We start from the raw sequence: 22,254 nt of genomic DNA on the forward strand, positions 1-22,254 counted from the left end.
ACTTTCCAAGCAGCCTTGAAATGTATCAATCGTATGGTAACCACGATTTATTCAATGCGTTTTAACACTTTGTTTAAACTTATGCATTGTCAGGTACAAAATAACCTTATAATTCGAATTGATTATCTAGCATTGAATAGCTTTCGACTTTCAAAAATATTTAAGTTACCTTACAAATCACATTAAAACTGTATTTTTTTTAAGTTGCCACAGAATGCTGGCGGTGGTGCTAATATTTGTGACGTGTGCGGTATGGGCCTGGTGGCGCAGGACTAAAAACAAAAACGAACCCCCTGCTTTCCCTGGCGGCTTGCCTTTGATAGGGCATGCACATCTTTTAATTGGAGATAGTATACGTAAGTGTTTTTCTAAACCTAACTTAAGGGGTCACTATCACACTGTCAAAAATAATATTGAAGCTCAAGGACTTGCAATGACACGAAAACAATCGATTGCCGCTTATTGGAATACCTGAGCCGCTATAGTTCACATTTAAGAGATTATTATTATTTTTTATTTTCATCATCATGATATCAAACCCATTACCGATCCACTACAGGGCACGGCAGGGTGATTACGTATCTCGCGACAGCCATGCGTCAGGCGTAAATCTTGCAATCACCGCTGTCAAACGTCAATTTCCATACAATAAATAAACAAAAGAGACGTTTGACAGCCGTGATTGCAAGATTTACGTCTATCGAAACCCTGTCGCGAGATACATAATATTCTGCCTGTCTTCTGTGTGCGTATTGGTGGACTCTATACAACTTTGAGAACATTATGGAGAACTCTCAGACATGCAGGTTCCTCATGATGTTTTCCTTCACCGTTGAAGCAAGTGATATTTTAATTTGTTAAAAGGCACATAACTTAGGAAAGTTAGAGGTGTGAGCTGGAATTCAGCCCCTCGAAAGTGAAGTCGAAGTCCTACCATTGGGTTATCACCGCTTTTTATATTCTATATATATATTTTTTTATATTCTGTATATATATTCTTTTTAGCACGTAATTAGAGTAAGTTAGAAATATGAGATATTATGTTAGCGATACTCTATCGATACATGGGGTATCGTATCAAATAGCGACACTCGCATGTAACGATATTAATCAATAATACCTACTGGGGCAATATTATTACAATTTAAAAAAAACCTATGGGGTTTATTGGGATTGAAGGTATGCGTAATGCGAGAATCCCAGCGAAGAAAAACCAAATTTTTCTCCAACCATAAAAGGCAATGTTGGGTATTATAGTATTTCACATAATCATTTTATTATTTTTAATTGAATTTTACAGAATTATGGAAATCAGTGAAAGAGCTTTCATATGAAAGCCTGAAAGCTGGTGGAGCCATATCAGCTTCTATCGGGCCAAGGACTATATACGGTAAGTAATACTTATAAAATTACCCACCTTTCTCGTTTCTTTTAATTTTGCCTGTAATTGAGCCGTATACCCTGCGGACTAGCCTGCGTTCTTAGCGGTGTTCAAATTTGCGTTCTGCGTGTGGCCAATCAAGAGACTTGCTATAACACGCGCTGCTGTGATTGGTTGTTCACAGGACGCCATCTTAAAAGCCGCTAAGGAAGCAAGCTGGACGCTGAGTTTATGCCTAGCCTAAGACAGCCAAATTGTAAACGCTGGGTTATAATCTCTTTTATTTTGCGTACTTTTTATGGGTGTAATTAAAAGCATTTGAAACTAGCCATGGAAACTTTTTCGGTCTTTGTGTTCCGAAATGTACTTAGTATTAGTTGTGCATGACTTATGTGGTCCTAGTGCTCGGATGGATATTTTGATATAAAATTAGTTATAGCGGTATATTTTAATGGATACCATAGTTTATAGTTTCGTTTACTTTTTTCAATTTACTAATACTGGTCATTAAGACAGCGTACGCGGGTAAACAGATCACGTTTTTTTTCTTTTAGCTTAAATAGCTTTCTAATGGTTAAATAATGATTAAAATCGATTAAGCAGTTTCAAAGTTTATCGATGACGAGGGAATTGACAAACAAACCTATCTTTCCTATTTATAATGTTAGTATAGATATTAATTGTATGTTTTTAGTTGTGACCGACCCGGACGACTATTTGACCATCGCCAACACATGTTTGCAAAAAGACAATTTTTACGAATTCGCAAAACCCTGGCTCGGCGAAGGACTAGTAACTGGAGATTGTGAGTATATTTCTTGTTTAACCCTATAAAATTATCAATGGCCTTTAAAAGTCCACTGCTGGACTAAACCTCTGCTGGACCTCTTCCAACGGGATGGTTTGCTCATCATCACCACGCTGCGCAGACGAGTTGGAGGTCGCACTAGTTGATATTAATAGCACACAGGGCCCTGCTGCCCGTTCTCTGTTATATTCCCTTAGCCACCTTGTACGACAACCACGAGAAAGGCAGGGGTAGTGAAGACAGTATTGTTGTCTTCACATCCTTTAATATAGACTTTGATTACACCTTTTAAAATATATTGTTTTTTTATCTTATGTTAAATTATATATATTTTTTATTTTATAAAACGCGTATAAAAGTTTCGGAACCGATTGTATTTGAATCTGCGACTCTCTGGCAATCGCGGCCGGAGCGCTTTTCGAAAAAACTTTACCTTTGATAGGTATCTGATTTAATTACGTAGGTGACACGATGTAGCAGTACGCTGCTAATTTTCGCGGGCAAAGTAGCAGGGCACATCTAGTTAAAAATATGAACTGTTTATTTTTAGTATCAATATGGAAAATACATCGACGCATATTAAAATATATATAATGTTAAGGTGACACTGTTTTTTTTTCCAGTATCAATTTGGAAAATACATCGAAGACTATTAAACCCAGCGTTCAGTCAGGTGGTTTTAGACGGGTTTCTTGGTGTTTTCAATGGACAATCTCGTCGCCTTGTCAAAGACCTAGAAGCTGAAGTTGGTAAAGGACCGTTTGACCATTGGGTGTACACCCGACATAATGCCCTGGAAACTATATGCTGTATGTATTTTTAATACACTAGTCTTTCCTCTTCTACGTCTAGATAGCCGATGGTGCTATAATTAGTTATGGTCAAACTTTAAGGTAAGATACCATCGCCAGATAGGTTTGCATTTAATAGTATACTTCTTGAATATTAATAACATGGGTACCTATTCTGAAAAACTGTCACTGTTTCGAGTATTATTTTTGAAAATTGAATGTAATACAATAAACTACAGTTTGTCATCTCGGATCTCTTTTAAAAAGTTCGAAGTTAGTATTGAAACTACAGCTTATCGCAAAGTCCTAGTATAGTGTAGGTACAATATAACGTAAATGATACAAAGTCTTGGGTATGAATGTCAATGTGAGATGGTGATAGTACCCGGCTAAGTTTATTGTGGGCTTCATCAAAGACCAGCTCTTGTTTTAAGTTTACGAATGAAATTACCGCCATCATCGCACTATCATTTAAGCACACATTTTGTATGTAATGTAAGTTAAAAATGTGTGCCATTAAAAGTGCCATCAAGTGACTTATTTGAATAAAGAAATATTTGACTCTTATTAATGCTATTTTACAACACAGTTGCACTGTATCGAAAGCGAGTAATTTTAATTTATCATCACTAGAATTGAAGAGCATTTGAAATCACAAAGGCAAAGAACTTCTTTCAATTTCATTATTGTGAGATGACGCGTCCTAAACACTTAGTTATCACAACATAGTGGTTAGTACTTCGGTTTCAGTTTCAGAGAGGGAGTTTTAAACCCAGCACGTACCTCTTACTTTTCTAAGTAATTAAATTTCACCTTTTAAAAAGTACAGGAAAACATAGTGAGGAAACCTGCGTTGTGTGAGTTCTCCGTAATAGTCTAGAAGGCAGTGTGCAGTCTACCAATCTGCACTGGGCCAGGGTGGTGGATTACGGCCTAAACGCTTTTCATTCTGAGAGGTGACCCGTTCCCAGTAGTGGACCGGTAATGGGTTGGTTTTGTTTATCAATAAATCTGTTATATATAGTCTACTAAAGTATTACATCTTAATCGTTTTTTCTCCTACTAACTGACAATATAGTTTTGTATTCGCAAGTTCAGCTTAAAGACATTTATTTTCTCAAAAAAGAACACAATAGTTCACTTACATCGAGAATACAATAATATTTTAAAATTAGTAGATACTAAATCTCAAAGTGCTTTACAGATGTACCATATTATTTAAAAGTAAAAATTTTTGCGGGTGGTTAAAGAAAAAGTTAGCGAGCGATAATACAAATCATTTTATAGGAAAGAGGTCACATTAACTTAACTGAACGGTATTTTGTACATGTTCAATAACAAGTTTTTTAAACATTGGTAAACTTTTAGTGCTAATGATTCTCTCAGGTAAATTATTGTACAACAGCACTCCCTCACACAGTATACTTTTCTTTCCATAATTGGTTCTAGTTTTAGATAGTAAAAATTTAGTTTTACGTTTTCTTAGATAGTTTGCGTATGTTTTTGTTTGAAATCGTAATTGTGAGAGTATATTATCTGTGCTTATTTTTCTTATTAAGGTGCAGGTTTTTAATGCGTATAATTGATTTATATTAAGAATTTTAGTCTCTGTATACAATTTATTTGTAGGAGTTAGATAGTTATACTTATAAAGAGCTTTAATAATTTTATTTTGGATAATTTGCAATTTTTTAATATGTGATTTCGCGGCGGTTCCCCAAATTTCGATGAGGTATTCAATATTGGGTTTAACTAGGGAGTTGTATATGGTAGATCTTATTTTATTTGGTATACAGGATAATATTCTATTATATGTTATATAGATATGATATTCTATTGTGGCAGTCTTTAAGTGGGTCTACAATATTACATTTATATTTTTTTCATTTTTTGTTTAGTTTTATAAGAGTTGTTGTTGTTGTAACCTGTTGATTGTCCATTAAATAAATAAATAAATAAATACTTTTTTTTTAGTAACTGCTTTGGGAGTGGACTTCACAGACAAGAACGTGCTCAACAGTGAATACGTGAACGCGGCTGAGCAGATGTTCAATATCCTTGTGGACAGGTTCCAGAAGTTCTGGTGGCACAGTCACTTTTTATACAGCTGGTCCTCATTAAGGAAGAAACAGGACCAGTGCCTGAAGATCTTGCATAATATGTCGAATACCGTATGTATTTATTTCAATAGTACCTATGGTTTTAAAGCACACTGGCTTTGCAAAGTTTTTTTATGATCCCGTTTCCAAAGAGGAAGATGTTATCATATCAAAGACGTATTCAATAAATAATAATACATTTTAATAACAATTTCGATAATCATTTCTGTTTGATTTGGTAAAAGTTAATCTTTCTTTTTAAAAGTATCTAAAGATCTGATAGAATCTCTCATACTTTAAACTTTACAGGTCCTGAAAAAAAGAAAGGCTGATTACTTGAAGAATAGGAACTGCAAAGAGATTGATGAAAAAACTAAAGGTAAGTATTTAACGTATGTTCTGTTAAAATCTATTTTGGGTATCAGATGTATCACTGACCCAAAATTGATCTTGCCTTCTGATAGCAAACAGACGAAAACAGTCTGCTTATTTTCGAACGAAAGGTTTTGCGACGAGTGTTTGGTGCTATGCAGGATAATGGTTTTTGGCGCATTCGATATAATCACGAGCTATACGAACTATTTAAAGAACCGAATGTCGTCACAACTATCAAACTGTTAAGAATGCAATGGGCAGGGCATGTGCAACGCATGGAAGGCACGAGAGCGCCAAAGAGTTTGATGGAGGGCACTTTGGAGGGGCGTAGAAACCGAGGACGACCTAGGGGTCGGTGGAGTGATGGACTTGAGAGGGATATGAGGGTTCTGGGAGTTCGGAGCTGGAAAGAAGCATCTTCTGACCGCCTCAAATGGAGAAATATGCTTGACCAAGCCAAGACCCACCCAGGGCTGTAGAGCTTTGATGATGATGATGATTCTGATAGCAATGGCTGCTTTGCTGGTTTTGTGTCCCTTTACGCCAGTTAAAAGCCTTCCCACTGTTTCATGGATAAATATGTATGTCTCCAGTGAGTATATAAATTTGGTATTTCCTACAAGTGTAGGTAAGACTAATAAAAAGACACATTAATTTCGGCATCGATGGTATGGGAACCATAGCTTAGTAGGTAAAGCGCTCAAGCCACGATTGCCAGAAAGTCGCAAGCTTAATCCTGTCGATTCCAAAGTTATATCATGCATTTTTTATGGATTTCAGGTCCAAAATTTAAGCCGTTCATGGATCTTCTTCTGGAACTATCAATAGAGAAAGGCGCTTTCAACGACCGGGAGATTAGAGAACACGTTGACACCATGATCGTTGGTGGTCATGACACTTCAGCCAGTGTGCTCATGTACACCATGTTGCTGATTGGATCTTATCCTCAGGTTCAGGAGAAGATTTTTGAAGAGTAAGTTCACTTTTACTCTACTAACTTTTAAATTCTCAACTCCCTTTCTGACTCTATCACATGTCGGAAGGCAGATTCCACCAAAAAAAATCCGGCAAGAAACTTTGCAGATGATTTTGCAAAGCAGATGCTTTTTTCCAACATCAGTTTAAAATTTTACAATCAATATCTGTTGCCCTTTATTACGGTTTTTTAAAAATCGTACGCTTTCACAAAAATTAAAACGAACGTTATGCCCGCTTTTACTAAATTGATCTGAATCGGATGGAATCGTCTTAATCGGAAGCCTACTGGTTTAGGTTCGTAGAGATAAAAAGTTTCACGATATCGAAAGACGTTAGGAGCCGTCTGAAGTCACGAGATCTTTCGTTGGATCATAAAGCTTAAGCAAATCGTAACCTGACACTGGTATAACCTGACAAAAAATATAAATTTGGTTTTATTATAACCCTAACACCATACGAACCCTAACATAATACAAACACAAAATACCACACCTTGTGTCAAGACGCCTAGAAATCTTCTTTGTTTAGGCGTTACTTACTTTGCCATCGTTCGTCGTTACATATGCTCTATTAAAATCGTTTAGATTTTTTTAGGAAGGTTAATTATAACACTGGATTATATTACAGGCTGCACATGGTATTCGGTGATGACGACAGAGATGTCACGAAGCAAGATCTGTCACAGCTTGTATACCTGGAGGCTGTATTGAAAGAGACCATGCGCATTTACCCCATCGTACCAGTTACTGCGCGACGTCTTGACAAAGATGTCAAACTACGTATGTTTGTTTTTATTTACTTGCCCCCCTCCTCTTTTCTTCTTCTTGCCCTTATCCCACGCAAGTGGAGTTTGAACAACATGTCTACTTTTCACTCACCTCTATTAGCAGGCGTTTCACTTTCAACTTATACGCATATCCTCTTCTACACAATCCATCCTTCTCTTCTCTTCCTGTGCTCTATCTCTTTGTTATTCCACATTAATATTTAACATTGTTCTGGTAACGAGAAGGTAGATCTCTCAAGGACCACGATCTTCAGTAATGAAGGAACGAACAGAGTTAACATGATTTTCTTCGCTCCGCCTTAACTCTTAATGTTTTCACGCGACTTCGTCCGCTTTTTTTCTGTTTTTATAGATATCCCGCAGCAATCGTTGTAATCCGGGATAAAAGTACCCTATGTAAACTCCAGCTTACAAGCTAAATATCTCTATACATCCTCATGACCGGTTTAGCTGTGCAGCTTTACATATGTAGCAAAATATGTTTTTTTAAACCCGCCAGAAAAGTTCTCTGGTGCTTTTCCGGGATAAAAATTATCTTTATATGTCCAGACTCGAAATCGGGACAGCAGAGAGCAGCAGAGTACACCACTGAGCCAGACGGTAGGCTGATACCACAATGTTGTTGTTTTTTTGCAGGAAACTGTACTCTGACGAAAGGGCGAACGTGCTTCATGTTTGTGTACGGGGTCCACAGGCATCCCATGTGGGGTCCAGATTCTGAGGAGTTTAAGCCGGAACGTTGGCTGGACCCCGCCACGTTGCCTGAGTGCCCTACTGCGTTTGCTGGCTTCAGTATGGGAAGAAGGATTTGTATAGGTAAAGCAAATATGCAATTTCAATACAGGATTTTTTTTTGACAATAATAAAAATATAATTCTTACTAATTTGAGCAAAGCTTATATTACTTCTGGATGAAATAGTTTACTATTGGAAAAGAATAATAAAAAAAAATTTTTTTTTTTTCTGTGAAGAAGCATATGAATTTTTAAAATAAAAATAATATGTTTTTTAAATTAATTAATTATATTTTTTTTATAAATTTTTAATAGTGTTTATCTTTTATAATTTTCCTGTTGTATATTTGAAAAAAAAAACGTATAAAACTCATTCGAAAAAAGAAAAAAGGGTTGTATGGTTTTATGAAACAATATTCCATTAAGGGTATAAAAATCGCTTCATCAATATTAATTTTATACTTGGAAAATGGAAATGATAACTAATATTTTTATTGAACTCTGTGTTTAAGAGTAAGACGTACATCAATAATACTTAACAATTATTTAGATGATATACATACACATATTAAAAAACTGAAAACAATATTTTATAATCGTTAAGTCATTTTGATCCGATTTTTAATTTTTTTTAAATCATTCTATTATCTATTCCATCTTCATCATGAGTTTCACAGGTTATAAATGTTACCAATATTTTATGGAGCACTGACACAAATGAGTGATAGTCTATACACTACACGGTCAGCTGATGCGAACTATAGGCGCCGCCATATTGGCCTAGGCTGCTCTGATGAGCGCCTGTCACTTTATCCCTAATCCGCGGCCGACCGTCACGCGACATGCAACACGCAGTCGAAAAAATCTGAGAAAAGTTTCGCTAAAAAATCAAAAGTCAATGATTTCTAGACAAATTTTAGATCAAAATTAAATATTCGTTTAAACTGTAGTAATTTTTATCGTTAAGTATTTTGAAAATATCTCATCTAACTATAATAGTTTAAGTTTTTTCAACCTCATGTAGCAGGAGTTGGCGCCTTGATAATGTTTTACTATTTCCGTTTTCAGGAAAATCGTACGCGTATATGTCTATGAAGACCACCCTGGCTCACGTGTTCCGGCACTACAGGGTGTCCGGGGACCACACGCAACTCGTCGCTAAAATTGACGTGATGTTGAAGCCAGACTCGGGATACTACATTACGATAGAAAGAAGGCAAAAATAATTTGCCTCTGTACAAGATTTGCTCGCTGGCAATTGAAGAGTCGTTTTCCCATATGAACAAACTCTGTATCTCAATCTCAAAATCTGCAATCTCACGTGGTGATAAGTGATGATGAAGTCTAAGATAGTAGCTGGCTAACCTGTTTAGAGTATGGTAGTCATACCCCTAATAAGTTACTACGCGACATCGCACCGGAACACTAAATCGCTTAGCGGCACGTCTTTGTCGGTTTTTGTCGGTTGGGTAACAAGTCACCAGACCAGAGAAAATTCAGAAATTATAAATTCCCAAATTTCCCCATACTCGAAAACGCCTTCCTATTGCGAGCAAGCATGTGTAAGGCTACTCTTGTACAAAAATATCCATAATCTAACCTAAACTCGCTTCGCTTAGCTAACAATACCGTAACAATATCCTAGGTGTTAGTAACAACTATCGTAAAGTCAAAGTCAAAGTCAGGCTATAGATGGTAGGTACTTTGTACATGGTGGATGGGTGAGATGATGGTGATAACTACATTCGTAAACTTAAAACTAGAACTACGACGGCTCTATATCAATAATCATCATCATTCATCATCATCACCATATCAACCCATCACTGTGGGCCAGTGATGGGTTACAGGGCACGGGTCTGCCACAATGAGAAGGGTTTAAAGCCGTAGTCCACCACGCTGGCCCAGTGCGGATTGGTGGACTCCACACGCCTTTGAGAACATCATGGAGAACTCTCAGGCATGCAGGTTTCTTACGATGTATTCCTTCACTGAAGCAAGTGATATTTGAATTGTTTAAGCGCACATAAATTTAAAAGATGTATATTAATTTAAAATGCATATAACACGTTTTATAAAAATTGATAATTTCTCTAAGTGTAGGTAAAAATTATAAATTTAAAAAAGTTAGAAGTGTTGGGATTCGAACTCAGCCCCCCGAAAGTGAAGTCGAAGTCCTGCCAAATGAGCTATCACCGCTTAACCGCTGTATATAATAATTAATACTATACTTCTTATAGTCGTAAAAATGTAATAGGCCCGTTTTGACATTTGTGCAAGACCATAGAATGTAACTTGGAACGAAACTGAAAGAAACAATAAAATAAAAATCAATTACATACAGTGTTTTAAAAAATACGTAAATTTTTTTGGGACGTTAAATAATATGAAAGAATATATCGCGAGTATTCTTTTTGCGCTTACTTCATAGTAGCATGCAATTTATAATTGTTGCGAAACGTTCCGAAAACAGTTACGTTCTCAGTCTTTTTTTTTTATACTAGAGCTGTAACCATTTTTTTTACTGAATATCGAAATTAAATATTGTGTTGTTATCTTTACTGCAAAGAATGAGCTTGGTTCTCAAAATGGGTTCTAAATAATGAGTCTGAGTTGATGTATCTGACCAAGCGGCACATGACTGAAGCGTCCCCGCGCGCACTGCGCAGTTTTTCGTTCCTCATCTTGTAAAGTTGACTGTGCGCTCGTTTAAGTTTGATATATATTGTTTAGAATTACGTTAACTATGGCTCTTCTATTTTGGTCATTAATTTAAACATAGTAATTTGACTCGATTTCTGTGTTTGTTGTTATATACCTAGTACTAACTCTGTTTCAACATGTTGAAAAGTGGACGTAAAATCAACAGCCAGTCACGCGTATTGGTTGTGAAGTTAAAGGAATACTTTGAACGAACGAACACTTTACAATACATAATAATATCAATGAAGTACTGATACAAACTTGAATTGATTTATCGTGAGTATCGAGTCCCGAGTCTTATGGTTCCATAACTAGTTACGTCGCAATGACAAATGTCAAAACGGGCCTATTACATTTTTACGACTATAGCAATATTGATTGGTGAATTATATGTTTTGCATAATATAATAAGGTAGAGTCGTTTTGTGTTCTGAAACTTTGTAAGAAAGTATAACACTCACGCGTTATTGTTAACTAAGTGGCGATATCTAAAAAAGGTGTTATCCCACAAACTGTTTTACTAGGTATATAGTAGTACAGAATTAAGATCATACAGAATCCGCATTCAGCCATTATTGTATGCAGTGCATTGTGTCCGAAAACAGTGAAAAAGCCCCGCGCACATCTCACTTCACACCTGCGGAATGTTGCCAGCTCACAGTTTTTTTTTTTAATTTTCTCATTTTATCGTAAACGTTAAAAGCATTGGAGGTCAAATAATTACTGTCAACTGCTAAATGTTATGAAGTGACATACCGTTTGTTCGGCAAACTAAAGTGGAGTGGTTTTTGATACTACAATATTAGTAGTGTACAGGGCTTCGGTATGTTCTTAATTCTATGTAGGCATAGTAGGTAGTTATTTTTGAGTCGCCACTGAGCTTTTTGTGGCAGAGTTTTTCTGCGGAAGTACTTTCGCTTTGCTTATTCTTGCCGCCAAACATTTCTGCGGCCCGGTCTGAAGTGTATCTTTGCTGGTGTGATTACAGACACATGAGGCCACCTAAGCCTTAGGTTGATACACAGGGCGGTACGATGCAGGTCATGTTCTTTGCGTGCCCACTTACCGCCAAGTGGACCATCTCCTTGGTGCATCAATTACAATTATAAAAAAATAAATCAGATATACCCCATCGGCTTAGTAAACCTTTGAAACTGCCATTGTTGATGTTTAATAAAATGACACGTTAATAAACTGATACTTGTAAATAAAGTATTGATCAGTTATAAATAGACATTATTGTTAAATGTTTTTGTTTTATTATCGTAAAAATATTTTGTTGTTATTGAAATAAAACGCATTGCCTATTTCTTGGATGTTTCTTGGATGATCTCATAAATTAGTGACATCTGCATATCGTCTGCGAAAGGTGCAGAAGTCATTTGTGGGATTGAGTATACGCTTTTATAATATGATTCCTAAGGTAATTTTGGACCTACCAATGCATAAGTTTAAAGAATGTGTTAAAACACATTTATTACAGCGAGGTTATTTTACAATTCATGAGTTTCTTAATGACAAGGTTGCTTGGAAGTATCCGGCTCCGCTTTCATATCTCACAAGATAGAAAAATGAATGTTAAAATGTAAAATGTAAATTTTTGATGTTGGAAAAGAGCAACTGCTGAGTTTCTTGCCGGCTTCTTCTCGGTAGAATCTGCCTTCTGAACCGGTGGTAGAGTCACTACACACGGACAGACTTGATGTTTCAAAAGTGCTTGTATTAGGCCTACTTGAAATAAATTAATTTTGAATTTTGAATTTTTTTGAATTTTGGATGTCAAATATCAGTCTGAGTTACAATGCCACTTGAACGTGACACTCGTCAATGTCATTGTTTAAAACAAGCTTTCGTTTGTTAATGTTTATAATCTCCTGTCGGCTACGTAAATTTATACTGCTTTTGTAATCTAGATCTGTTTTCTATTCTATTAAAAATACAACTTTAAATTAATAAAGAAGTTTAATTTCAAAGATGATTTAGTAAATATAGACTATAAACTATTGTCATCTTTGACAGCAATACATTGACAGTGGCCCCAAGTTTGTGTTTCAGTATGGAGGGTAGATGTAAGGAGAGTCATCTTATATGGGAGAAAAGTTGAGAAAGTGTCCAGTGTATGCGCTAAATAACAGTTCAAAAATCCTCCACAATGGCGCTGGTGGATGCACAGGGTATGGTATGAATGTAGCAATCGTAGATGAATTGAAGTATGCCGAGTTAAAAAATTTAATGTCATTATCGACTAAAGTAGTTAATTATTGAGAATTTCAACAACTTACGTTGTACAAAATATTGTGGTAAATATGACCTTACTTCCTTATATCTCCATACTTCCTTGGTTATTTTTCAAGCCTACTCTAACAATATTTATATTTGGCGCTTCTTTTAAGAGTTACCCTGATGCAAATGTGGCGCCATCCTAATTTAATACATTTTGACGACAATTTTTCATATACACAGATGACTCTCCTTACCTCTACCCTCCATATGTTTCAGTTATAGATCAATGACAAATATGACTGATGAGAAAAAAAAAATGAAAAAACTTTTATTAAAACCCTGAGTAAAATATATGTGACATATATATACGAATAATATAATCTCGTTTTTATCAATATCAATAAGATATAAAAGCGTCAGCATAATAAACATTTCATTACATCACTGGACCATCGTTTCGACTCGGACTTAGGGATGTGACATTGTACATAAAAAATCGATTTTGTTATATTAAACGTTTTTTTCCCAATTAGCCAATTAATTTCAAAATAAACGCCATAAATAGTATATCAATAGTTTCATTAATTAAAAATAAACAACAAAAATAGTAAGTTCTTAAATAATCAACACAAATTGAAGTTTTAAGAACAATAATATGGTATAAATTTTTTTTCACATAAATCAAAAAAATTAAATTATTCAAAAACTAGAAATCCGTAGGCAACGAGTTCAGGAACACCAGCTCGTTTGAAAAATGAAGTTTCCCCAACGAATCATTTCACAACATTCGGTAAAATAGTACAGTTCGTTGACTCCATATAGTGAAAATTTGATCAAATAAATGAATTTTATTATTATAACTACTTAGTTATGCAGTTCGCATTCCGGGTTCTGGGCCAAAAATAGCAAACTTAATGTCGGGGGGTTGATGATGAAAAATCAGTAATAAATGATTGAATGATTATAAAAAAATCATAAAAATAATTCATAAAAATAAAATCACGTATTAAAATCGATTGTTACTTTTAAAAAATCGCTATTTAATCTATTATTTCCATAATCGATTATTTTTTCACATCCCTACTCTGACTCATCGAAACATCGACCGAACCGCTAGAGTAGCCGGTGAGTTTTAGTTCGCTTTGTGATCATGTTAGTCACACTCGCAATCTAGTGGTGATTGCTTAAATATTGTGAAACCTTTTTATTTCTTTAACTATTACACAAACTTAAAAAATTTAAGAAGGATAAGTCCTTATATAGATTTTTAACACTTGCTTTAAGGTTGGCGTAATGTTATGACTAGAAATGTCATGGACCATACTTATAACGTTTTGTGTTAGATATTTACAGCGCGCCTCATAACCTCGCTATTAAACCCGTGCGGTTTGCAAAGCTGAGTAAGTAATGATTATTTTCATAAGATTATGTTATGTTTTGTTTGTCTAAATATAATGTTAGTTACTTTGACAGCTCATGTTAGGGATGAGGTAGGTATTATATAATCGCTAATTAAACTAATCGATTATCGATTATTATTTTTATAGAACTTGGAAAAGATAGTTTCATCACAATGCTGTATTTTCTGATTATAATATATAAATAAATAGATAAAAAGATGGTGCTAGCATCTAGCATAACGAATAGGGTAAGGTCAGTGTGAAGAGTGCAGTGTAGTTAGTTGTATGATAATATGGATTCAACCGTAAACTATTTTTTTTATTCAATTTTTTAGATTATTGTATTCTATCTTTAAAATAAACTCGTTTGCTACGGGGGCGCCGCTAGTAATTTGATGTTTTTTACGGCCACATTTTCATGCACAGAGATGGTAATCCATACCTAGAATCACAGAATAAAGGACGCAAAGGAAACGGGTACACGACTAATATTGAAGCATAAAAAAAAGTTTTTCGAATACTTCCCTTACACTGTCAGGTTAGTTAGGTTAGTCATCTCATCCATTTAGCAGTTGAAAGTAATTATTTATGGGGAAATAAAAAATATGGGTAAAAAGTAAAAGTTTGCTAGCAACTTTCCGCGGGTGTGAAGTGAAACGTGCGCAGGGCGTTTTCACTGCATGCAATAGCTGAATGAGAGTTCTGAACGTTGCTAATAATTCTGTGTTTAGATCACGTCCCTTTTATAGTTGCTCTAAGAGTAATAAATCAATAATGTTACTGGGCCAGCGTGGTGGACAACAGTCTGAACCTCTTCTCATTGTGGGAGGAGACCAGGTCCTTTAGTGGGCCAGTAATGGGTTGATATGAATTTTAGGGATTCAGAAGGTAATGTGAAGGTATTCCAACTAGATGTTTTTAACCGTTACGCATATTTATGCATAATTATTATACACGCTGAATTTCTGTCTGTGTGTTTGTTACCATCGAACCTATGAACTATGAACTAATATATACTACGAAGTGATCTTATGGCAATTTGGCATTTGCCTGCAGTTTGCTTTCTGAAGACAGGCACTGGGAGAAAACATCTCAATCTGACGAGATATCGGAATTTCTACATAGTCGTAAGACGCCGGCATCAGTAAGTCATTATTGCCATCATCGTATCCGACATTACCGGCCACCCACAATGAGAAGGGCTAGACCGTAGTCCACCAGCCCAGTGAGGATGGATTGGTGAACTTCATTCACCAAAGACGCTCCAAATAGAAATAAAACACCTCACAAAATATACCATGTAAAAAAGTGGTACCTATACAATGGTTATTTACGTTTTTGTTTTTCAGGACACCATGGCACTTATAATAGAGGGAGAAACATTAGGACAAAAACATCGCAATTACAACAAATTATTGAATGAAGAAATCAAAAACAATCTAACTAAACCCGTTGCCGCAATAAACTGCGAAGAACCAGATATGGATAACCTATTAAAAATAGATATGGCGTGCAAAGTTAGAAATGTTGATTATATTCTTGAAGTTCTAAAATGTGATAACATGTTATACGTATCTCGAGTTATTAAGAAATCCATATGGTTATTATCTGATCAGCAATACGCATATATTATTAATCCTGCTTACTTGTACAACCACCTTTATCCACAGATGAGTACAAAGGCTTTTAATAAACTCATTCTGCACATAAGGCTAAATTTAGTGGATGAAAAACGTGTTGAAGAGTTTTTTAACCATTACATACAAAATGATGTGGATAAAGCAATGGGTTGGCTATCACGTTGCTCTATTCCTTTTATTGAGGAAATTATTCGGAAATATGCTGACGATATACCAAATTGTAACATGTTTTCTTATTCTCAATTGCAACGATTATATGAAAAATCTTTTACTTTTCTGGATATACTACAAAAAAATTATAGGCGCTCATACTTCAAAGACCACATATTTGGACCCGGAATGTTTCTTTTAAAAAGAAACCCCGAAAGGTTCCTAGATATATTCGAGACACTTAAAGAACGCGACACACCATTATTCGGACGGAAATATACCAAAGTCGTAATGGAAAATTGTCCAGAAAGAATAAAAAATAATCTTGAGAAATACATTTATGTCCTTGATATACCAGTTTTTGCACAGTATTTAAAAGAAGAAGAGGTTAAGAACTTTATAATAACGCACATTAAGAATAAGAAAACTCGTATATGGTTCACCTATAAAAAAATTAAATACTTTTTGAACCGGTTGCCATTTGAGGAGAGATTTGATTTCGTAAAAAAGATTTTTATTGACAAATGCTGTGAAGATGCACCCTTTGATAATGAGACTTGGGATGAAATAGTAAAGTTTTGTAATCTGCCTCTCAAAGGAAAATTAGCACCATCTAAAAGTATATACAGCTGGTACGTCTATGCACCATTTAGTAAAGCTTTTGAAGATTTGAAATTGTTGATTCGTAATGAATCAAGTCCCACTGAAAGAGTTGGGATTTTGCGATCACTAATGACATGTGCTCGTGGTAATCAAAACAATATACTTACTTTATTAAAATATTACCATCAAAATCACTTAAACGAACCTTTCTTGTTCAAGCTTCAGTTTGTAAATCATTTCATTACCAAAACTGATACACATAAGTTTGACGAAGAAACTTGGGGATACTTAAATGATATTTTCAGCAACTTGGAAGTGTACACTAGATACAAAGATAGTATGCAATCGTGTGTGAAATGCATACTTTTATATAATGTGATTAATGACGTCCAAATTCCCGATGATATAGAAAGTAAATTTGATTTCGAACATTTCATAACAAATGAATATGATTATTCTATAAATAAGTTTAACATGGACGAAAGAAATAAAGTATTTAATTGCATTTACAATTATTACATTTCGAAAATTAAAATTGATATTACAAGTGAAAAACAGTTTGATGAGGCTGTAAACGTTATATTATCAGTTTTTAAAGTTCTCGATAAATGCAAAAAAGAACTCAAAGATTATCCATTCGTTATCCAGAAAATCAAAGACCTTGTTATTATAAAAAGAGAAAATTCCTGGAATCGTGATCTTTCAAGTGTGTACAACTTCAAAAAATCCTGGAGAAAGATGTTTTTTATAGAATCCATTATTCTATGTCCCAACTACGAAAGCTGTATGAATGCTCTTAAACATGGTCCTGAGCTATTAGAAATTCACAGAAAAGAAATAAACTCATGCATAAATGATAACTTCCTTTACTTTGACAACTTTCTGAGGAAAATTCAAATTTACGGGTATCGATCTTTAGCAGACTCATTTAAAGCAACTTTTATGGAGAACCTCAATAAAATAAGCCTTCACAAGTCCACCATAAGAGGTCTATGTATATTACTTACACGAAAAGAGCTGTTTGAATTTGTTCAAAGATATGTTCCGACAGAATCCAAAATTATTTGGAGCCAACCTGATAACGAAATCCTCAGCATACAGAAAAATATCGCTGCATTTATGCATCTATCAAGACCTCACCCTCCACTTGATCTGGCTTTGTTGTACGCTAAAGGAGATTATTTGAAATATGTACTACCTTCATTAAATGCAATAGTTCATAACATTAATTCAACTGAAATTAGCGAGCATGTAGCAAAGCTTCTTAACGCACCAGTATCTTTACAAAAACATGGCATTCGAGTTGCATTTGCTAAGCTAAATCAAAATCAACTTATAAATATGTTTACAGAAATTTGGAAATCTAATAAAAGCAGAAGTATTCGAAATGTTATATTTTCCGAGACTTTCAAGATGCTTTGTAAAGAAACTGATGAAATAGTTTTTTTTGGTATATGGGAGATGCTCCGCATGTTTAGCAATGATACTTTCAAGGGAAATAAAAAGATATATTTTACTCTAAGCAGAATTGAAAATTACCCACTTTCTATAAAACCGACTATTTGGATAAAAAGCTATGAATTGTTAGAAAAAATGCCAGCTCAAACAAAGTGTAAGAAAAGTATTGATGAATTAAAAAACGAAATGGGCAATATCATGGAGTTCTTAGATGTAGATTTTATGGCAAAATTGTTATTAGAAAATTTTGATAAAAGTTTTGCTACACAGAAATATGGCCACTCTGATCGTATAGCTATTTATTTGTTAAGTACAAAATCAGAATCAGTTCAAAGTGAGCGCTATGAAAAAATTTTTAAGCCGCTATTAGAAAAGGTTGTTCCTGTGTGGAATAAGCGATACGAAACATTTCACTACGCAAGAAATAACTTACGGGATATATTTTATTCTTTGTCTATGAAATTCGATTCTTTAGTTTTGGATAAGAAAATGATTTTTCCCATCGCCATGTATACTGCAGCACTGAATCACCTTCAGAGTGCTTTATCGTTAAAAGAAAATTATTTTCTCTTGACACATATAAAGTTATCGTTGGGATACATACGAGTTGTATCTGACCTCAAAACAAAATGTATCGATTTTAAGGACGACCAGCTTTCTAAAGAAGCAGCACGTAGTTTTGGCGCGCTGTGTTTAGATTACTTAAAGGATGATGTCGCAAATTATTTTTCTACTATTCACGTCATTTTTGCTAAAGTTTTGGGCCTCATTTGTGACCAGTATGCCCCACGCAATTACGTTTTTAAAATGGGAGTCTTAAAAGCATTTCTTTGCGATAAAAATTTCATTCAAGGATATTTATTAGTTGCTGAATTAATGCCAAATTCGAACCACTTCAATGAACGCAGCGAAAAAGCTCTGCAATTGGAAATGTTAAAAGAACTCAGCACACATCATTCGGAAGAAGTTGTAGCCCATTATTGGCGTATACGAAACTATTTGTAATTCAACTTTTTTGCTCTTTGCAAGGAAAGGAAGACGTAATTGTTAATTTGTTTTTTTGTAATCGACTATCTTCAAATAGGTGGAGATTATCAATTCGGATGTTATGATCTCCGGTGAATCAAGAAGATGCTTCTAAATTAATACAATTGTGTGGCAGAAAACTTAATTAACATATGGTAGGTACTTTTTTTTTAAGAACTTAATTTGTATCAGTTTTAATTATTCTATAATTATTGATTATACTTTATCAACGTGTTGAATAAAATTCATAATAAGAAATAAGGAAATCTTTTACTGATTAATTGTAACAATATTAGTTAAGTTTGCCTATATTTATGTCAATGAAGTATATTAAAAATAAATTTCGTTTAGAAAACCCTTCTGTTATTTAAACCGTCATTTCTTGAACCAAAGAGAACTAAACTGTTATTTTCGAATGAAAATATATAAAGTTATAATTTTAATCTTTCCCACTTAACAGGCTTTTAATAGAAGCAGGTCTAGTTTTGGCGCGCTTTGTTTAAATTAATTAAAGAAAGATGTCGCAAAACATTTCTCCACTATTTCATAACTTTTGGTGAAGTTTTAAGCCTCATTTTTGACCAGTACGCCAAACACAATACAGTCTTTAAGATGGGAGTCTTAAAAGCATTTCTTAGCGATAAAAATTTTATTGAAGGATATTTGTTAGTTACAGAATTAATGCCAACCTCGAACTTCTTTTGTGGTAGCAGCGAAACAGCTCTGCAACTGGAAATGTTAAAGGAACTAAGCATCATCATTCGGAAGAAGTTGTATCGCATTATTGGCTTATACGAAAGGATTTGTATTATTTTTGTTCTCAGTGATAGTTTGTAAATAACACATTGTAGTGATTTATAAATGTTAATTCATACCACTTCGCAAGCTAGAACTTTTACAATCCTCATCAACTTCATCCTTTTTTTTCGGATTGTGTGTATCTAATTAACCTTAATGATTTTAACAGCGTATCGCGGGCTTGTTGGAGAGCCTCGGAATGGGGCTCTGCCAGGAAGAGTTTGAACCCTCCGGCTCGAAGAAGTAAAGAAAGCGAAGTAAGGAAAGCGAACCTTTGCGGCTGCCATTGTTACGCGTGAAATGTAAAGCGTGATCTTTCCAGTTCCATTTTTTTTAAAGATTACAAGATTTTTTTTTTAAATTAAATGAAAAAAATCCTCTCCCTCCCAGCATAGGATTCCAATATTGTTTGACCGCTGTGGATCGGTTTACGAGATGGCCTGAGGCCTGGCCAATGGTGGGTATAACCGCGGAAGGGGTTGCAGATACATTTTTCCGAGAATGGATTGCTCGGTTTGGTCGTACACCGGTCGTACTACAAGGGCGACAATTTGAGTCTGGTTTGTTCCATTCTCTGATGCAGCTATGTTCCGCTAAACGGGTTCGCACAACGAGCTATCACCCGTGTGCGAATGGTTTAGTGAAGCGCATGCATCGCACTCTTAAAGCTGCCCTAATGTGTCATCAGGACACATGGTCCAATGCTTTACCGGTCGTGCCTCTTGAATGAATGAACGAATGAATAGACTTTTATTGTACACCAAAGAAAAAAAGTAGTCACAGAGATATATAATTTGGTGGCCTTATCGCTACATAGCGATTTCTTCCAGGCAACCAATGGCGTAAAAGGAAAAAAAAACATAGAAAAGAGGTAGGTGGTGCAATAAATAAGATTTAATATTATACATATATATATAAATAAAATATACAAATAAAATATAAACATACATGAAATTACCCATATTTAATGTGAACTACTAACAATCATAATCTTCAATCATAATCATAACCTTCTTGGTATGCGCTCAGCTCTGAAAGAAGATATACATGCTTTAGCCGCCCAATTAGTGTACGGGGAACCCTTGTGCCTACCTGGCGAGGTTATTGCTCCAGCGCCCAGTCCCATTCCGAATGAAGATCCATCTCGGTTTATAGCACAGCTTCGACGGCATTATAAACAAACAAATTTTAAATATACGAAGTAACTAAAGCGGTGATAGCCCAGTAAGCGGGTAAGCGGTGATAGCCCAGTAAGCGGGTAAGCGGTGATAGCCCAGTGGGTGCTCGACTTCACTTTCGGGGGCCGAGTTCGATTAATAATTGACGGATCCCGATATCTCGCCTGATGGCAGCTGGAAAATCATCGTCTTAAAACAGAGCAACACGCAAGAGCGTGTCGTGCGAACTCATCCTACAAAATGTTGCTATAAGCGTAGGTGTTAAACCTAAATTACACCGGTAACCACGCCCGTAAGACTGCACAGCAATGCTATCTCGCAGCAAAATAAACATGGTGGTAGTATTTCCCCGGACGAGCTCCGTTACAAAAAGCTCTTATTATTTAAAAACAAAGTATTACGTCATTAACCGAAAAATGTCCTAGAATGTGGCATATTAAGTTAATAGCTATAAAGTTAATTGCACGCGGCCGCAAGAAATTACCTTACCCACCTTAGTACCTTTGAACGGCCGATGTGGCCAACTTCAATACCATCGCATCTTCACTACATAAAGAGCGATTCGTATTTATAGTAGAAATACTATTAGGTAAACTGTTTGACTGGATAAATTGGCATCGCTGAAAAACAATTGAATATAAAAAGTGGCTAATTAAAATATCAATTGATTCGACGGTGAAGGAAAACATCGTCAGAAAACGTGCATGTCTGAGAGTTCTATATAATGTTCTCAAAGGTGTGTGGAGTCCACCATTCCGCACTGGGCCAGCGTCGTGGACTACGGCATTAACCCCTTCTAATTGTAGGAGAAGACCCGTATTTTACATATTATGCTTATAATACTAATAAATGTTTATTCTTGGCTCATGTTTTGCGTTTTATTTGAAGACCTAAAATTTTTTTTCACGCAGAGGTGCTATTATAAGATATTTAATATCTTCGAATATAGTATCGATCAACTCTTTCAACAACCGGTAATTAATAACAAAGTCTCTGTGCATATCAAATAATTGAAAATTACGAATCTCATTTGCTTGGCGTCGACTTTCAATACAATCTAATGAGTACGCATTTTCAATTAAATACCTAATTGAATATGATTAAACGTGCCATGGTTTTAAT

At 35.1% G+C, this 22,254-nt stretch overlaps 2 protein-coding genes across 3 annotated transcripts; both read left to right on the forward strand.

The window, feature by feature from the left end:
- Nucleotides 1-214: 214 nt before the first annotated feature.
- On the forward strand, nt 215-9,783 carry LOC120634262 (cytochrome P450 4V2-like). The gene is made up of 10 exons (XM_039904752.1): nt 215-356; nt 1,301-1,390; nt 2,076-2,186; nt 2,813-2,998; nt 4,955-5,151; nt 5,389-5,458; nt 6,235-6,427; nt 7,060-7,211; nt 7,856-8,035; nt 9,022-9,783. Exons 1-10 carry the CDS (start codon nt 215-217, stop codon nt 9,177-9,179), a joined length of 1,479 nt encoding a protein of 492 aa, XP_039760686.1. The 3' UTR covers nt 9,180-9,783.
- A 4,256-nt stretch (nt 9,784-14,039) lies between these two features.
- LOC120634261 lies at nt 14,040-20,000 on the forward strand. Of its 2 annotated transcripts, XR_005659238.1 has the most exons (3): nt 14,040-14,279; nt 15,629-19,311; nt 19,827-20,000. XR_005659238.1 is itself a non-coding variant. In XM_039904751.1 (2 exons), the coding sequence occupies exon 2, from the start codon at nt 15,635-15,637 to the stop codon at nt 19,133-19,135; it is 3,501 nt and encodes a 1,166-aa protein (XP_039760685.1). In that variant the 5' UTR covers nt 14,040-14,279; nt 15,629-15,634; the 3' UTR covers nt 19,136-19,328. The 2 variants fall into 2 exon arrangements, 1 of the variants encoding a protein (XP_039760685.1); XM_039904751.1 differs by lacking the exon at nt 19,827-20,000 and having other exon boundaries at nt 15,629-19,328.
- The last annotated feature ends 2,254 nt before the right edge of the window (nt 20,001-22,254 follow it).

This window comes from Pararge aegeria, chromosome 23, assembly GCF_905163445.1.
Source record: "Pararge aegeria chromosome 23, ilParAegt1.1, whole genome shotgun sequence".
Classification (NCBI taxonomy): Eukaryota; Metazoa; Arthropoda; class Insecta; order Lepidoptera; family Nymphalidae; genus Pararge; species Pararge aegeria.

Bases quoted from the DNA above. Each gene is read 5' to 3' on its own strand.
- LOC120634262 (XM_039904752.1), top strand. From the start codon at position 215: ATGCTGGCGGTGGTGCTAATATTTGTGACGTGTGCGGTATGGGCCTGG. The intron at 2,999-4,954 runs GTATGTATTTTT...CTTTTTTTTTAG, and splicing joins TGCCCTGGAAACTATATGCT to TAACTGCTTTGGGAGTGGAC. The intron at 7,212-7,855 runs GTATGTTTGTTT...GTTTTTTTGCAG, and splicing joins TGACAAAGATGTCAAACTAC to GAAACTGTACTCTGACGAAA.
- LOC120634261 (XM_039904751.1), top strand. From the start codon at position 15,635: ATGGCACTTATAATAGAGGGAGAAACATTAGGACAAAAACATCGCAAT.